Source organism: Necator americanus, chromosome X (genome assembly GCF_031761385.1).
Source record: "Necator americanus strain Aroian chromosome X, whole genome shotgun sequence".
Classification (NCBI taxonomy): Eukaryota; Metazoa; Nematoda; class Chromadorea; order Rhabditida; family Ancylostomatidae; genus Necator; species Necator americanus.
This window is the reverse complement of record NC_087376.1, coordinates 24772914-24789779: the sequence shown is the minus strand read 5'-3', so window position 1 is coordinate 24789779 and position 16866 is coordinate 24772914. Positions and strand designations below refer to the sequence as shown.

General features: G+C 41.1%; 4 protein-coding genes across 5 annotated transcripts; 3 read left to right on the top strand and 1 right to left on the bottom strand.

Annotated features, from left to right (window-relative positions):
• Positions 1-227: 227 nt before the first annotated feature.
• Positions 228-1688, top strand: RB195_025335 (uncharacterized protein; the record flags this gene model as incomplete). The annotated part of the gene is made up of 1 exon (XM_064213433.1): positions 228-1688. The coding sequence occupies one exon, from the start codon at positions 228-230 to the stop codon at positions 1686-1688; it is 1461 nt and encodes a 486-aa protein (XP_064069314.1).
• An 8188-nt stretch (positions 1689-9876) lies between these two features.
• RB195_025334 (uncharacterized protein) lies at positions 9877-14289 on the top strand (the record flags this gene model as incomplete). Its single annotated transcript, XM_064213432.1, has 5 exons — positions 9877-10114; positions 10786-10926; positions 10988-11118; positions 14009-14091; positions 14199-14289. 5 exons carry the CDS (start codon positions 9877-9879, stop codon positions 14287-14289), a joined length of 684 nt encoding a protein of 227 aa, XP_064069313.1.
• Positions 14290-14306: 17 nt separating this feature from the next.
• RB195_025333 (uncharacterized protein) lies at positions 14307-15037 on the bottom strand (the record flags this gene model as incomplete). Of its 2 annotated transcripts, XM_064213431.1 has the most annotated exons (4): positions 14307-14480; positions 14574-14719; positions 14806-14917; positions 14975-15037. In XM_064213431.1, 4 exons carry the CDS (start codon positions 15035-15037, stop codon positions 14307-14309), a joined length of 495 nt encoding a protein of 164 aa, XP_064069312.1. The 2 variants fall into 2 exon arrangements, with proteins under 2 accessions (XP_064069312.1, XP_013299449.2); XM_013443995.2 differs by lacking the exons at positions 14806-14917; positions 14975-15037 and having other exon boundaries at positions 14574-14774.
• An 831-nt stretch (positions 15038-15868) lies between these two features.
• RB195_025332 (uncharacterized protein) lies at positions 15869-16294 on the top strand (the record flags this gene model as incomplete). Its single annotated transcript, XM_064213430.1, has 1 exon — positions 15869-16294. One exon carries the CDS (start codon positions 15869-15871, stop codon positions 16292-16294), a length of 426 nt encoding a protein of 141 aa, XP_064069311.1.
• Positions 16295-16866: the final 572 nt, after the last annotated feature.

Here is a 16866-nt window from a genome sequence, read left to right as displayed (position 1 = left end):
TTACTGCTAACCTACCTCTATATAACTACAGCATTCGGTAGCCTACTTAAAATCGTTCTTAATTTCATATCAAAAGTGATATAATATACATGGAAAATATTCAAATGCATGGTTTTTTTGTCTTCACGCCTCTCGGCAGGAAGAAAGAAAAAACGACCGAGAAGCTGCTCTAGCCACTGCATGAGGATAGTACAGCAAAAAGAGGTGCAATATATAATTTCAGAGCAATGAATTCATCCGAACACTGTAATGAGAATATCAGAAGACGACAAGCTGAATATAAAGAGAAACTCAAAAGACGATGCTGGGAAGAGAAAAAGCTGATTGAAGAGGTGCGCTATAAGCGATCATGTATCAGACTAGCACCGACGTTTCTTTCGGAAAAAGAGATCCAGAAAAGGATAGAAGACTTCATAAGGATAGTAATTAGACTGACCCGCTCGAATAACATCGGTAAGGAATATGGCGACCTTAGAGGAAGCCGACCAGACTACTTTGCCAGGATGGAAGCGGCACTGTACAAGTCTCGCATTGAAATTATGCGACTGGAAGCTTGCAATACTATGGAAAGAATACGGAGTGCAGGCGAAGGACTAGCAATGACATACGACCTGTTCAGGTTGCTTGTTCGGGCTAAAGATGCATCAGAAGAGTCACAAGAACAATTCTACGAAAGGGAAGAAGAAGGAGTGCTACTGGATCCAAAATTCGCCTTTAACTTCGTCAGGAAAGAGCTCGACTTCTTCGATAATCTCAAGCTGCAAATGGACACTGAAGTAAAGGAAGCTGAACTTCAATTGGAAACCGAAAATCGCGAAGGTGCATTCCAGCAACTCGAAGACTTGATTTCCAAAGTACGGCGCGATGTTAGCGAAAGGTGCATGGAAGTGAAAGAACAGCTAAGTAAGCAGAACGACGTCATCAAGTATGTCCTGGAAGGTATTGGTTCGCTCGGAGAAACAATCAATGATCTCACAAAGAAAGCGATCGAGCAGCCGCAAGCCATCCCAGAAGTGCTGGAAATGGAAGTCGATGACAAGGAAAATAAGGAAAGCTTGGAGGAAATTGAGCCTGAAGCAATCGAGGATGGCGAAATTGAAGAAAACTTAACTGATTATGACGTCGACGAAGATGCATCCCACAAAGGTTCAAGAAGAGAATCCATCGATGTAAGTGATGCATATTCAAAAAGGACATCTAACAGCAAAAACGCATCGCAAACAAACAATCACGGTACATCATTTCACAAGAAACAAATAGAAGATAGAATGGCAGAGCTCAAGGTTCTGATAAAAGATGGAGCCGCAATTCCGGAAAGAACACTGTGCCATGCAAACTTTAAGAGGGAACAGGAACGTTACATGAGATGCGCATTCTGCCTCGCCAAAGGGCAACATTACAGTGATTGCTGCCCCATCGTGTCTACTGTTGAAGCACGAAGGAACAGAATTCGCTGTCGATCTTGTCTAGACACGTGGCATAGTTCCCACAGATGCAATAGACCAAAGAGACGTTGCAACTATTGTCACTCCGAAGACCATCATACGGCCTTGTGCATAATGCCGGAGCGTATGAAAGACTACTACCATGAATATGATGAGCTCCGCGAGGAACTAGAAACATTCGAGCAATACGACGAGCCTTCAACTTCTGGTGCGGTGGAGTATTACGAAGGTGATAGACAGTAAATATCTGACGCCGGTGGACCCGTCGCACCCCTTCTATAGGTATCTGACACCGGTGGACCCGTCGCACCTCTTTTTCTGGACATCTGGCGCCGGCGCAGCAATCTGACGCCGGTGGACCCGTCGCACCCCCTTCTATGGGTATCTGACGCCGATGGACACGTCGCATCCCCTTCTATAGGTATCTGACGCCGGTGGACCTGTCGCACCTCTTTTTCTGGACATCTGGCGCCGGCGCAGCAATCTGACGCCGATGGACCCGTCGCACCCCCTTCTATAGGTATCTGACGCCGATGGACCCGTCGCATCCCCTTCTATAGGTATCTGACGCCGGTGGACCTGTCGCACCTCTTTTTCTGGACATCTGGCGCCGGCGCAGCAATCTGACGCCGATGGACCCGTCGCACCCCCTTCTATAGGTATCTGACGCCGATGGACCCGTCGCACCCCCTTCTATAGGTATCTGACGCCGGTGGACCTGTCGCACCTCTTTTTCTGGACATCTGGCGCCGGCGCAGCAATCTGACGCCGATGGACCTGTCGCACCCCCTTCTATAGGTATCTGACGCCGATGGACCCGTCGCATCCCCTTCTATAGGTATCTGACGCCGGTGGACCTGTCGCACCTCTTTTTCTGGACATCTGGCGCCGGCGCAGCAATCGACGCCGATGGACCCGTCGCACCCCTTCTATAGGTATCTGACGCCGATGGACCCGTCGCATCCCCTTCTATAGGTATCTGACGCCGGTGGACCTGTCGCACCTCTTTTTCTGGACATCTGGCGCCGGCGCAGCAATCTGACGCCGATGGACCCGTCGCACCCCTTCTATAGGTATCTGACGCCGATGGACCCGTCGCACCCCTTCTATAGGTATCTGACGCCGGTGGACCTGTCGCACCTCTTTTTCTGGACATCTGGCGCCGGCGCAGCAATCTGACGCCGATGGACCTGTCGCACCCCCTTCCATAGGTATCTGACGCCGATGGACCCGTCGCACCTCTTTTTCTGGACATCTTTTTCTGGACGAAAGAAGTCCAGAAAAAGAGGTGCGACGGGTCCACCGGCGCCAGATGTCCAGAAAAAGAGGTGCGACGGGTCCACCGGCGTCAGATTGGTGCGGCGGCGCCAGGTTGCTATAATATGCGACGGATCCACCGGCGTCGGTGGACGCGGTCATTGGTGTGCAATAACTTAGTGTGAATGATGAGAAAAATAAGTGGTTGGAGCCGTTTCGTAGCCGTGACCACTGGGCGATTTGCTCTTCACATTTATGACTCCTCCGCGTGCCTATTTCCTTCTTCACTCGCCTCAAGTTTGTAGCATGCCGTTCTCAGAAAGTGGAAACACGCATGCAAACGGTTGCTTAAATAGCAGCAAGATGTTTATGCGAGCTGACGTGGGACGTTATCATTATCAGTAGAATGATGTCTCTCATGTCATTTTATGTTAAAACATCATTCTGTGATAACTATTGGGGGAAATCAAAAGGAATACCCATACTTTGAGTAATGCTTTCAAATAGTATCTACATTAATCTCGCATCGAAGGAGTGTTTGCAGCTGAATGTCGAATATTCATCAAATGTAAAATTGACGCGTTTAGAAGGAAAACTCCTTAATCTTTCGCCCTAATTTATAATATAAAGAGGAGAAGGAAAGCGTCGTTAAAAAAAACACAAATCTAATTTCACAGAAAACACCACTACTATTAACTTTCATTGATCAGTGAAGGGAAGCGAAGCTAAAACCACCGAAAGTCTAAAGTCCGGCTTTAGCCGGACATTCAGACTGATATATATATATATATATATATATATATATATACTAAGTGTCAGAGTCACAGAAGCGCGGATTCACATGATAAAACTCACCAGAAAGATTGGAATATGTTATAGAGACCCCAGAGAACAAAAGCCAGCAGGAATAAATGACAGTCAAACAGATCAACAGACCGCAACAGAGTCAACTGCGACTGCGGAAACAGAAGAAAGTCGTATTACACAAAATGACGCCATTTGGCTCTCAGAGAATAATTCTAATTAGGAAAGGAGTAAAGACGATGAAGATTTCATATGTCTCTCAAACAAAAACAACTAAGGTTGCCACGATTCTACGGGGACGAAAAAGAGTTCCCAGAATTTTTGGGCATTATATGAAACGCTCGTTGACCAAAGTAAGGTTTTATGCACAGACGAAAAAATGCTGTTATTTAGAGATAGCCTCAAAGGGAGTGCAGAAACAGCCATAAAAGTCATGCAGCTGATCCTACAAAATTATTGTGGATGATTAATGCTTTGAAAAGTACGGTGAAAAGAGAAGTACAGTAACAAACCGACCAACAGAGCAAAAATAGTACAAAAATTGATTAATTTGCCAGCAGTGAAGAATAATGCTGACAATTGCACGCAGACATTGGACAAGATTCGAATGCTCATGAATCAAATGGTCTCTGCAGGCCAAAATATACCACAAATGCAAGATGCAGTGTGGACAGTGTAAATTTTTGGAGAAATTTCCTCACACCATCGTGAAAAATGTTCTTGTAGACATTCAAGATCAAGACGAAGTGAAAATCGAAGATGTTATGTTAAGTGTGTAGACACTCGGCTAAAAGGTCGTGTCAAATCTGAGAACCATCCGAACCGAAGACAATACAATTGTTTAGATGTTACGGAACCCCCGAAACTCCATCGTTTTTGCGACAGCTCAAATCACATATCTGCGAACTGTCGGACAATTACTGACATCAAGTCAAGGCGAAATATAGTGAAGGAAGCAAGACAATGCTGGAAATGTTTCTCAGAAGAACACAGCAGTTATGACTGTCAGAAAACGAATTGTCGTAAATGTGGCAGAATACATAAGCCATTGTATTTTTAGTTCAAATGAAGGAAACAGGGCAAGATATAATGCTGGTGATCAATTGCGCAGCCAAAGCGCATTCAATACCGTACCAATTACAAGAAATAACGCTGCTACTCGGAATCATTACTGTAGTGCCCATAGTAAAGGTAATGTCCGCAACAATCAGCGGGCAAATCGACACACTGGTGATCACAGCACTAATCACACAGTTGAAGGTTCCATTCACATTGACAAAAGAAAAGAGCAGGTGGTCTTGATGACTGCCGAAGGAAATGGTTGAAATAATAACACCAAACAATTCGAAAAACTCCTGTTTTTCTTTGACACTGGAGCTCAAAAAACCATCACTAAAAAGCAGACCGCAAAGGAGTTAGGTCTTTCAACTCAAAAAACTGAAATCTGCACAATGTCAGGTATACGCGGACAAACCGAAAAGTACCAAACAAACATTGTCCCCCTCGAAATCAGCACGTTTTTGGCAAGGAGATCCATTTGACAATTCAAACCAAGCCACTTATCACTAATTTTTTTCTCTTCTGTGCGTCTCAATGACGCAAATAAATAATACCTCCAAGACAAAGAGATCTGTATAAACAACCCGAGAGTTCGTGGTGAACTACAAAACCCGCAAATATTAGTCGGTCTAGATAACTGTTGCGACCTCGTAAACGTGGGTGTGTGTACAGAGGGTCCCTGCGAATTTTCGAGCACGCCTCGATCATATCTCTGCAGAGCAATTAGCGAAGAAACGTATCCTCTCGCTCGGCATTCATTTTCGTTGCTGCCCAACTGGATGGCTTCGCCCATCGCTCTGCCCACTTGTTCCCTGTCATATGTGACATCGCAAGAACTGTAAATACACGTACGTTCGCGACAACCGCGAAATCGAAGTAGTGGAACGAAGCAGAAAAGTTGGATGAGAACACACAGGGTGATTTGAAATTCAGGTAAACTGGCACGAACGCAAAGTATTTGAGAACGATTATCATTCTTCTTTGCGCTATTCTTTATTTTTGTTTGGTTGTGTTCGGTCTTTTCTCTTTCGTTTTCGGTTTTTTTTGCTTCTTGCTCAAATCGTTGCTTCTTTATTGATTCATTGTCTAAATGTAAGAACGCGAGTTTATAACTATATCATCTGTTTAGGTTCGTATTCCTAAATGGACGTAGTGGGTGATTTTAAGAGGAAAAGCTGGAGTAAGAAAACTTTGATAGAGTGGTTATTCCTATTTTCCAAGTCTAGTCATCGCAACGTATGAGTAAGAGTTCTGCTGCGAACTTATAAATTGTCCTCCTATATATTTAGAATCCTTGGTCTACTTGAGTAAATCAAATCTCTGCACTCTACTTATAATTTGTCAGGATGCAGCCGCTGACTACTGACATGCATCAGGTGTTGTCAGAGGCAGTCCGCCAACGAGACAGCAGTCTCGTCTCCTCGGCCATGCCACCCGGCTGGTGCGAGCCTCTCTTTCCCCCTCCTCACTTTTGATGTCTTAAACATGTAACAATAAATAATTATAATATATGTTTGAATTCCGCGAACACATCAAGAATAGGAAGAGCTCCCTATTATCTTGACATGGATGTCCCGGGTAGATTCTAAAAATGTTAAATCTTCTTTGGGAACAATTTTCAAAAAAAAATTACCTTATTCATTCCTTCATCTGTTATATCCTTTTGCGACGTTACAACGAACGAAACGTGAGTATTTCCTTTACTCCTTTTATTATTAAAATATCAAATGTTGTCTACAAAAAATATATATATATATAAATATATAGAAAAAAAATAACCTAGGAAAACATATACAAAACAGTCCATGCGAACAAGTTCCTGAACCTTGCGTTTCTTTTACTAGTACTTTTAGTTGCTGCCGTAAACGCTAGCAATACTAGATTGACATGCTCCTTTTACAAAAGTTAATGTTCAATAGTTTTGAGCAAGATTATTCGCTCTTTGTTGCACTAAATTACTGCATAATTTGTTTATTCCTGTTCCTCCTGTTACAAGTCTAGTGCTACAACATATAACTGGCTACATGTTTTGCGAATGCACTGTAATCCCAGATATATATGTTAGTATATGCACTATATTTATATCTATGTTTCTTCAAAATTCTTAAGCCTCATGATATATATAACTGGTTATTCTTACGCCTAGTAACATATATGTAACTGCTTGCATGTCTTCCAACTGTAAGTCCAAGTTTATATGTTAGTTTAGGTAATATATGCGCGAAAATAGATAACATAACAGATAACATTCCCTCCTCTGGACTTGTTTGCAAATGGCCGGCCAATCAAAATACGGTACCTATAATATCTCCGCACTTGAGCACTGCGTGAGCAATAAACAGAGATTGAAGACGCATTAGAATCGGCTAATCTCTCCGCGCCAACCTTACACGTTGCTCCGCGAAATCACAATTGTTACAACGAGTAGGCATGGATATTAATCTAAAGGAAATCTAACTATAGTGCAGCAGCCCTGCGAATTTACAACGGATGCACACCAAAATTAATTTCGTATAAACATGCAGCTGCTCTCATTTTAATCTTAGGCGGCACCAGTAATTAATCAAAAATGAGCACTGCAACAGCCCCTCCAAGTTTCGCCTCCACATTGGAATAGACGCTAATGACCCAAACAGACGCGCACAATAAATGATGCAACTACATGCAAGTCCTTTCTCTTGAAGAGATACCTCACTACTTAATACACCACCGTACCTCCCAATCTTATGCGATGCAAACAACACACTATTTATTAACAAACTTTATTCATCAAACAAATAACCGATACGCAACAAAAAGAAAAAGTTTTGTTAAGCTACAACTTGTCAGGTTGGGCATCGGCAACCCTTCTCTTCCAATTCTGCGCGTAATTCTCCAACATTGGAGAACCCGCAAAATACTGCCGATTTAATTGTATTTCTGAAAAACGTTTTCCTCAAATCACTAAGCACTTCCGTCCTTTCACTGTGGTTGGTTAGCCACAGCTCACCAAACGAGAGGGACACATCGTCCTTGTCACCGATAGGCAATATCATGGGCTTAACCGAACATGCAATGGTTCGTCTTCTACCAGCTCATTTGAAAGGAGTAGCTAAACCAGTTTTTGATAGTTTAACTAATCTCGAAAAGCAAGATTGGTGATGTGCTGTTTCTAAATTACAACAACGCTTCTCTACAGACCATCATCTTGATTTAGCTCGAGAAAAACTTATAGACATGAAAATGGAACCGTCCAAATCTCCTATCGTATTTTCCAACAGAATACGACGAAACATTTTGGACGCATATCCAAATAATGACTATAAGGAAAAACGCGATTTCCTTCAAACAACAATTTACCAACGGTCTTCTATCCACCATCAAACAAAAACTCAAACTGCTCGGTCCCTTTCCCTCGGATTACAACCAATTGCTTACAGAAGCGGAACGTATCTTCAACCTAACAAGTCCTGATCCCTCGCCTTCTAACAGCAAAGAACTAATAGCTAAAATTGATAAAATCCTTTATAAAATGGAAAAGTCGCCAATCAATAGAATCTCTAGACCAAACCAATCTCCACACAATATCTCCGCAAACGCTATCCGCAATATTCACGAAACTACCGTTCTCCACACAATAATACACGCTTTCGATCCCCCTATAACAAAAAGAATTATTACCACAATGATAACAATCGCCGCGTACATTTTGCCTCTTCCTCGCGTCAGAACTTTGACCAAAGATATCGTACTAAACCATTTTCTCAAAATCAACGATTTCGATCTACTTCACCCCCCCCCCCCCCCCAACCGTTTCGCACCTAGCCCACAAACTCGCTTTCGCAGAAACAGAAACGTAAATTCCATTTCTGCCAATTTCTCAACTGGAATTCCTACATGTTCTGACATACTTTTCGTTCTTGCACTTGCCTGCATATTTCTCCCTTCTTCTCTCGCTACTTTGCACGATTATCAATTCTGTGCAGCAGGAAAGTCGGGATGGCCAGTAGCTTACCCCGAAGCTACGTCATGTTCTCATTCCCCTAATTCTTCAGGCATCATGATTACAACAGCAATTGTCTTCGTAGAACGAACTGAACCGTTCCTCTTACCAGCCTTCCATTGTTTTAACAAAACAAGGAAAATATGCGCTTCATCATATTTGCACATATCCTTTTTAGTTAACAATGATGAGGAGTACATGACCCCAGTAGAGCCCTCACTTTGTCATTCATTGAGCAAAATGAAAAAATTCATGGGCGTGCCTTTGAAACAACTCTCTTCCAATGCATATGGATCAGAAAATAATATCCATTATTCTTATCCATGGTTTTTCGGAGAGAAATGCTCATATACAACTAATGTATATGTGGAAAAAGGTGACATCGCTACATACGATGGAAATAACATTGTCAGTCAATTTGGAGATATGGCTAGTTGCCATATAAACGACACATAGTGCCAATTGACCCATGGTGCTGTGATCTGGAAACTTTCATCTCAAAAACCCTTCGCTTGCAAATTCGTAAAAGCAGAGGAAGGCGTCGCTTATGTTACACCCTCACATATAGTAATCGATAGTATTCAAACTGTTCTTACCTACAAAAATATAACCTTTAGCCAGTCCCAGAAAGCAGCATGGTGTCTTTATCCAAATTCTATTCCAATGGATAATGGAGTTTTCGTCTCACTTCCCGAGATAGACAACCTCAACCCTCAAACAATTTTCTCTGCATACCCAAAGACAGTTGAAGAAATTAACCAAAAACACTTTAACGCATCAAAAATACTTCATCTGTTCAACATCATATATCAAGGCAAAGTCACAAAAACTCAAAATTCCACAAACATGTTCGCATACGAACTTCACAACGATGATCAGGTTTCTCTTATCAACAACGTTTTCGAATTATTAGATTCCGTATCACCTTCAGAGAAATCATTTTGTTACAAATCATTTCCTCGACCACCACGCTCTACCGCTCATCTCGGCTTTAAACTACTTTCAAGTATTTTCCGTAGCCCCAAAAACCGACTCCCTCACAGAAATCTTACTAACGATCCATCTGCCGTTGCAAAACATATTGCTTTGCAAACCGAACCTGATTTTACTCCATCAAATAATGATTATTCATTAACGCATGCACAACGTCAAGATCAAAGACATTTCGAATTAAATGCCAAACTGCAATTTTTAAAAATAAAACTTGAAGAAACCATAAGACGCGATTCTAACTTCCTCTTTGACCAAATATGCTCCTTACATAACTTTAAAATACAGGCAATTAAAGGCATAGCACAAATAAATCCCACTAGTTCAGCCCGTATCTTAATGAATAGAAACGATATCTTCGCAGTTCCAGCAGGAGATGTTTTAATGATCTCTAAATGCAAATCAGTGCAAGCCGATGAGATCTATCTAGATCATAACATTAATGGTAACTGTTACCTCTTCACACCGGTGCGCATAGGAAAATCTATTTACTTTGCGCAACCCGGAACAAGAGACTTAACTTCATCTAGCCCAAAAGCTCACTGTGGACACCTACCTTTTGGAATTTATAACGATGGTACGACCCATTACAAATCCCCTTCTGGTTATAAACACGTATCTCATATTCACACTAACCTCCCACACGATGTGACAACCCAGAATTTTGTATTTAATTCACCACCAATTTTCCACTCTGACCTGGCTTGGTTATCTACGGATATATACCTTATAAAAAATAGACTCATTTCGGAGAATCCACTTTCCATAAAACATGGTAAAATCGAAAACCGTGACGAGCCTATGAATTTAATATCAAATGAACTTGAACAAGAAGCAGTCAATACAATATCGTATATAGAATCTAAAACATCCGAAATTCTTCAAATGGAAAAAGACAAGATAGTACATTCCCTCGGATTACACACTTTAGTCAAAACCATTGTAATCATAATCCTCATCTCACTTGTTTTCATACTTTTTGGTGTTTTATACATTCAGTTTTCAACAGTTCGTACAATCTTTCACATCATATTTAATGCTATACCAATGATACTGTTAAAATTGGACTCAACTACCCCACACTGCACGACGAAAATGTACAACAACAAACTTTTCAGCCACAACAACTAAAGCCCGCATTTCTAAATTTTCTCCCAAATGCTCACTCCATACAACACAACTCTATGTCAACTATATTCATACCCATCAAACTCAACTCTTTACACACAGTAGCTCTTTTTGATACAGGATCGGCAATCACAATAGTATCTGAAAGCACTGCAAAACTTGTGAAAGAAATCATTCACAAAGCAGAACTATCCGAAGGTATAACAGCCAATGGTACACCTATAAAATTCGTAGGTCAAATTTCACCCACTTTAGTCATAGGTGATAAACCTATGAAAGTAAACAGCTTTGTGGTATCGGAGCACAACTGATTTTCTTTTAGGTAATGAAAATATTGCGAAATTTGCTCCTAATTTTTCTATTGATTACAATAACAAACTCATTTCTTTTGGCAATACTTCAATTGAAATCATATTTCCAAATCACCCACAACTTACCGAACTCGATATCCCAGTTTGTCTAATGAAGGAAACTTTTTTAAAGCCCCATTCAGATAACCTTGTTATCGGCACATTAACTACATATTTTCCACATGACTGGGAAAACTAACTTTACCCCACGGAATAGCTGCAGGAAAAACGCTATCCCGTACTACAAATAGTAATACTGTTGTCTTTCGAATTTCAAATACAACTCATGCACCTATTTCTCTACAAAAGAACAGGTTAATCGCAACAGCTAATTATGTAGGAAAAGAATCAACATGGCCAACAATTTTCTCAGTCCATCAAGCAGAAACTCTTACAACAAGAGACACCATTCCAATAATCTGAGAAATATATCCCACCAGAAGCGAACATTAGTGAAAATATGCCACTATTCCCCTCTAACAACACATTTCCCATTGAGAAACTCGTTAATATTAACAAATCCTCCCTAACGGAACACGAAATCACTCAATTTTTGTCACTCTTACGAAGCTACCAACACTGTTTCGTGGGACCCGATGGAAATTTAGGACACTATAATGGTCGTATAACACACAAAACTAACTTCACTCCTCACGCGAAACTCCCCAAGCAACGCCCATATCGCGTCCCTTTAGAAAAAAGACAAGAAATTGAACGACAAATAGACGAGACGTTACGTACTCATATTATCGAACAAAGCACAAGTAAATTTGGATCTCCTATTGTTTTGGTTAAAAAAAAGCTCCAATAAAGATCAATGGCCATTCACAGTAGATTATCTTCAAAATAATGCCATAACTGAAAACGAAACCTATTGTATCCCACATATTCAGAATATAATTGATCTAGTCAGTGGAAAACAAATTTACAGCGTTCTAGATTTCAAGAGCAGATTCTTTCAAATTCCTCTTGAACGCAAACATAAAGAACGCACCGCGTTCTCATCATTTTTAGGCCTTTTTCAGTTTACAGTAATGGCTCAAGGTTTAAAAGGTGCCCCAGGTACATTCCAAAGAGTTGCGAACAACCTCATCCGCGAATTACGTGCTTGTTGTTTCGCATACATTGATGACATAATAATTGCTAGTCACTCAATACGTCAACATTTTTTTGATTTAGAAGAACTTTTTCAACTCATTGCTAGTTTCGGAATGAAACTTACACCGGGAAAATGTTCCTTTTCCCAATCAGAAGTAAAACACCTTGGCGTACTAATTAGCAAAAACGGCACTCGACCTAACCCAAGCAAAGTTGCAGGCATCGTAAATATCCCGCGTCCAACAGATAATAAATCTGTCAAATCATTTATAGGAGCCGCATCCTATTTTCGCCGCTTTATTCCAAGATTTTCCATTACCGCCACTCCATTCAACAACCTCCCAATTAAAAATGCTTCTTTCTCATGGACAGATGAGCAGGAACAAGCGTTTTTGACCCTTAAAAAATGCTTTAGTTGAAGCACCAGTTCTAGTACCACCTAAACTAGGAAACCCATATCTCATTCATACCGACGCATCCACTATCGGTATAGGCGCGTGTCTTTTGCACGTTGATCGCGACACTTGCAAAGAACACCCAATTGCATATTGCAGTCGCCCACTCACAAAATATGAGGTAAATCTTTCAGCACTCACCCTTTCCAGCAAAAGAATTAAAAAAAAGAAACAGCTACCATTAATAGTAGTTGCAAATTCCCTACCGTAAGTTTCAATTTTCTTCTATTTACCGCCGCTCCTATGCGTCACACTTACTACATGATTTCTTTGAACAGGCGTTTCAAAGAAACAAAAAAAGAATCTTAAAAAACAAAGCACTCACACCTTCCAAATTACGCCCTTATGTTGAACGCAACCCTGTGTGCTGTGTAACAGTTCAACATATGACTTACTCGCTTGTATTTTATAAACATCACATAGAATTTTGTTATACACGGAATTTTTTTTTCGCCTACTTCACTGTCAAAATGTTAGCATATTAAATTTTATCACATATTATTGCAGCAATTCCGAAAATTAGAATTGTGCCTTCCAGAAATCATTTTATTAGGAAGATATAATCACACGTCTTATCGCTGTACTTTTTTGTTGAACCCACCTATGTAATAACGATCAACAGATGTCTACGCCACCATCTTTTGTTCTCTTTGACAACCTATACGAACGTATCAGAATACGTCCACCAGCCTCATCCCGCACTTGAGATCGTCACAAAGCTATTTCTCACATACACACATTTCCTACTCTAATTTCATATTTGCTACAGCTCGAGGACGAGCTATCTCATTATTCTGGGGCAGGCGACAGTCGAAACTAACCCAAATTCACTGGATCCTCTCCCTGGAGCATGTCAGCTCATTTACTCATTTAAAGATCATGTTCACCGATGTCTACTACGTCAAATACGACTACTTACGAAATGCCGTCGTACAACTCGTCGAAACAACTAATCCTCTACATCGTCTCTTATACAGCTCGCGGACGGGCTTACTGAAGGAATGGAGATGTCGAGATGCAGCCGCTGACTACTGACATGCATCAGGTGTTGTCAGAGGCAGTCCGCCAACGAGACAGCAGTCTCGTCTCCTCGGCCGTGCCACCCGGCTGGTGCGAGCCCCTCTTTCCCCCTCCCCACTTTTGATGTCTTAAACATGTAACAATAAATGATTATAATATATGTTTGAACTCCCCGAACACATCAAGAATAGGAAGAGCTCCCTATTATCTTGACAAATTTCTACCAGTAGTATCCATCCAGTGCTATACTGTTTTCTCTCTTTACTGCGTTCTTTTTATGTTACAAAAAATTATGTTATCATGTTCTTATGTTAAAAGTTGTTGTCATACGAGAGATATTTTCTTTGTGTTATTAAGAGGCAGCAGAAGATTGTTATTGAACGAAACGCTAATCGATAGGCGATGACATGACCTTTATAGGTGCGAGGCGTCCATCGCAGAGCTCATGGTGATGATTGGCCCAAAAAGAAGAAAAACAAGCAGGAGACAAAGATTTTGTTCAGGTTGATTTTTTTTTTGAAATAGTTGTAATTTGAATAAATGTTCAAAGGGGGTAGGGACCGGGAAGGGTGAGGTAGTTGTGTTATGTTCAGCTGTTCTATTTCTGAAGACGAGAGGGATTGAGTATAATGTTTATTCTTTCCAACAATACCATTATTTACAATATATCTGTAGAACATTTGAACATAAATGTGTATTAGAATTTACAATATGCCATCTATACAGCCTTGTCAGATGTGTAACGTGACATGTTGCACCAATATCTTCCAAATTCGGCTATGATTGGATTTTGCCCTCCTCGAATGGTGGCCTCGAGTGTGAAAATAACCGCTTCTATTTTTTCTCGGCGCACTCCGTCTTTTCTTCGGAGTTTCTTCATTTCGTTCGGAACCTGAAATGAGAAAGTTTGGCGACGATGTTCGCTTTTCCGTAGTTGACTAATAATTGTTGTGAAACGGAAGATTGAAAAATGAAAAGAACGTACCAGTACGTAATCGACGAGTATCGCAAGCTCCAACTCAGACTGAGGGTCACTTTCATTTGTGTGTTCTAGGGGTTGCTTCATTTTCTCGAAGATGACCACATATTCTTCTTCTCTCTTGCGTCTTGTAATCGCGAAGAGGAGGGGCACTCGAAGCAGAGTAATTGGTACTTTTTCCATTCTGTTCTTCTTCAAATCCTCCATTCTCTTACTTCAAATCCTCCTCGGCAAAAACCGTGGATGGTGTACAGCTGACCTTCCTCCATGCGAACACCACGCCTACTTCGGGGACTTAGCTTATAGATCTCGTCACCAATGAGTGCCCACAGGCCGTTGTCAACGTCTCGCTAAGATATTTATGAAAGGTACTATAAACTATACTCTCAATATTGTTATTTTCTCACTGTTCTCGGAGTAATAAATGTGCATTGTCGGGTGCTGGTGGTAGTAAAGGAAAGTCTTTCCATCCGTTAGTATTCTGAGTGCATCGGGAACATTGTTTATGTCCACTTCGACTGAGCCCTTCTTTACCGCTCTGAACACGAATCTAAGTTCGGGATTTTCATTTCGAGTAAATCCTATCATATCACTCACTTGGAGTACGCAGACCTTCTTGACTCATAACCTTCCTTGAAAAAGTTGTACACTACTCTTCATCCTCTTCTCGATAGTAGACAGTAGACAAAGTAGACAAGTATCCACATATCTGCTGATGACTGTATTAGCATTATCAGCTATATGTCCTGTGACAGCACATGAGAACAACTCAATAAAGTGCAATGAAGGGAGAGTAGAAATAATGCCTCCTACATCAAGATTCGAGCTGCGCATCAACGCAGTGTGCAAAATTGGTGTAACGTATCGAAAGCATATATAATTGAATTGGATCACCATCATCATTAGATGAAAACTGCACGATTTCTTGTCCTTTTCCTTGTCCTTTTTGATTTGTCCTGTTCCAAAGTTTCGTTATTTTTTACTAAGGAGACGAAACTGAAGATCTACCACATGACAAGATGCTCGCAAATGGGCTCATGCACTCGGTCTAAGTGCAGTAGAATTAAGCTAGACGAAATAGTTCCTGAGTTCAAAATATATGCTCATGTTTCGAAGAAGTCGTAGGCTGTCTGCGAGGTAGGAAGTTGCATTGAATGGTAACCAGTAATTCAAATCGATGTTAACTTCATGTTCTATAATAGAGGAAAATTTAAATCTTTCAGTTTACAACCTTATGTCAGACAAAACTAATTGAATTGTTATTGACAGTGATTTCTTTGCAAAAACCACATCCTCCACTGATGGACAAAAGATTCGCGGTATCCCTGATGGAGGCTGTGACGCTGCCAGATAATTATCAACTTCCCGTTAAATGTGACTCAGAAGCGTCTGCTCTCGATGCTTTTGTGAATTGCACAAATCTGCTCTTGCTTGAAATTGAAAAATTACTCTTGAAGAAAAATTTGAAAGCACCGCAAACATGTCAGTATCCACATGATTCACTTCAAAATTTAAGAAAAGAAGTATCAAATGTAATACCAATACGCACACCGTTCACAGAAATATTCACCGATGGCAAAGAAATCTATGTCCTCTCCAAGGAAGAAGAGATCACTCTCGCTATAGAATGCAATTTGCTTATTAGTGGCGCCGAGTACATAATCAACCATCTAATCTGTTCTGGGAGTCAAAGGGCGCAACAGCTGCAGTGGAGGCGCAAGAATTGATTTCCTTTGCAGGTAATCAATGAACTCGTGGGTTACAATACACAACCCAATTCGCCTGTTAATAAATTATTCTACCACTGAACCACAATTCATTAGGGCACAAGTCCAAGCACAATATATAGTGCACAGAAGAAAATTAGTACTTCCTTCGCGCCATCACACTGTGGTAACAAACGACGAATTAGTTGACGGCTACAATCACTCCTCTTGGCTAATTTGCCGAAACACACAAAAGGGTGGGGTGCGCATCGGGAGATACCCAGAGCGGCTGTCAGAATATATCCTTAAGAGTTGCGTGCGTCGATGATTGCGCTGGGTTACGGTCGGTAGCGACGGCAGATTTTTCTCCTGCGCATGCAAGATGCCCTGCCCACTTACTTTCTGCAGCTGAGCCTAGGCAGATTGAATAAAGGTCTAAGAACTGGATGATGAGATGGATGAAAAATGCGATGATGACCGCTGCAGTTCGCGTAGATGGTGGACATGAGCGTGGAGTGGTGTGTAAAACTCAAGAGATAGCTTACTTCTTATCGGATTCAAAACATGGGAAGCTTAGAGCTTGGTTTTATTTG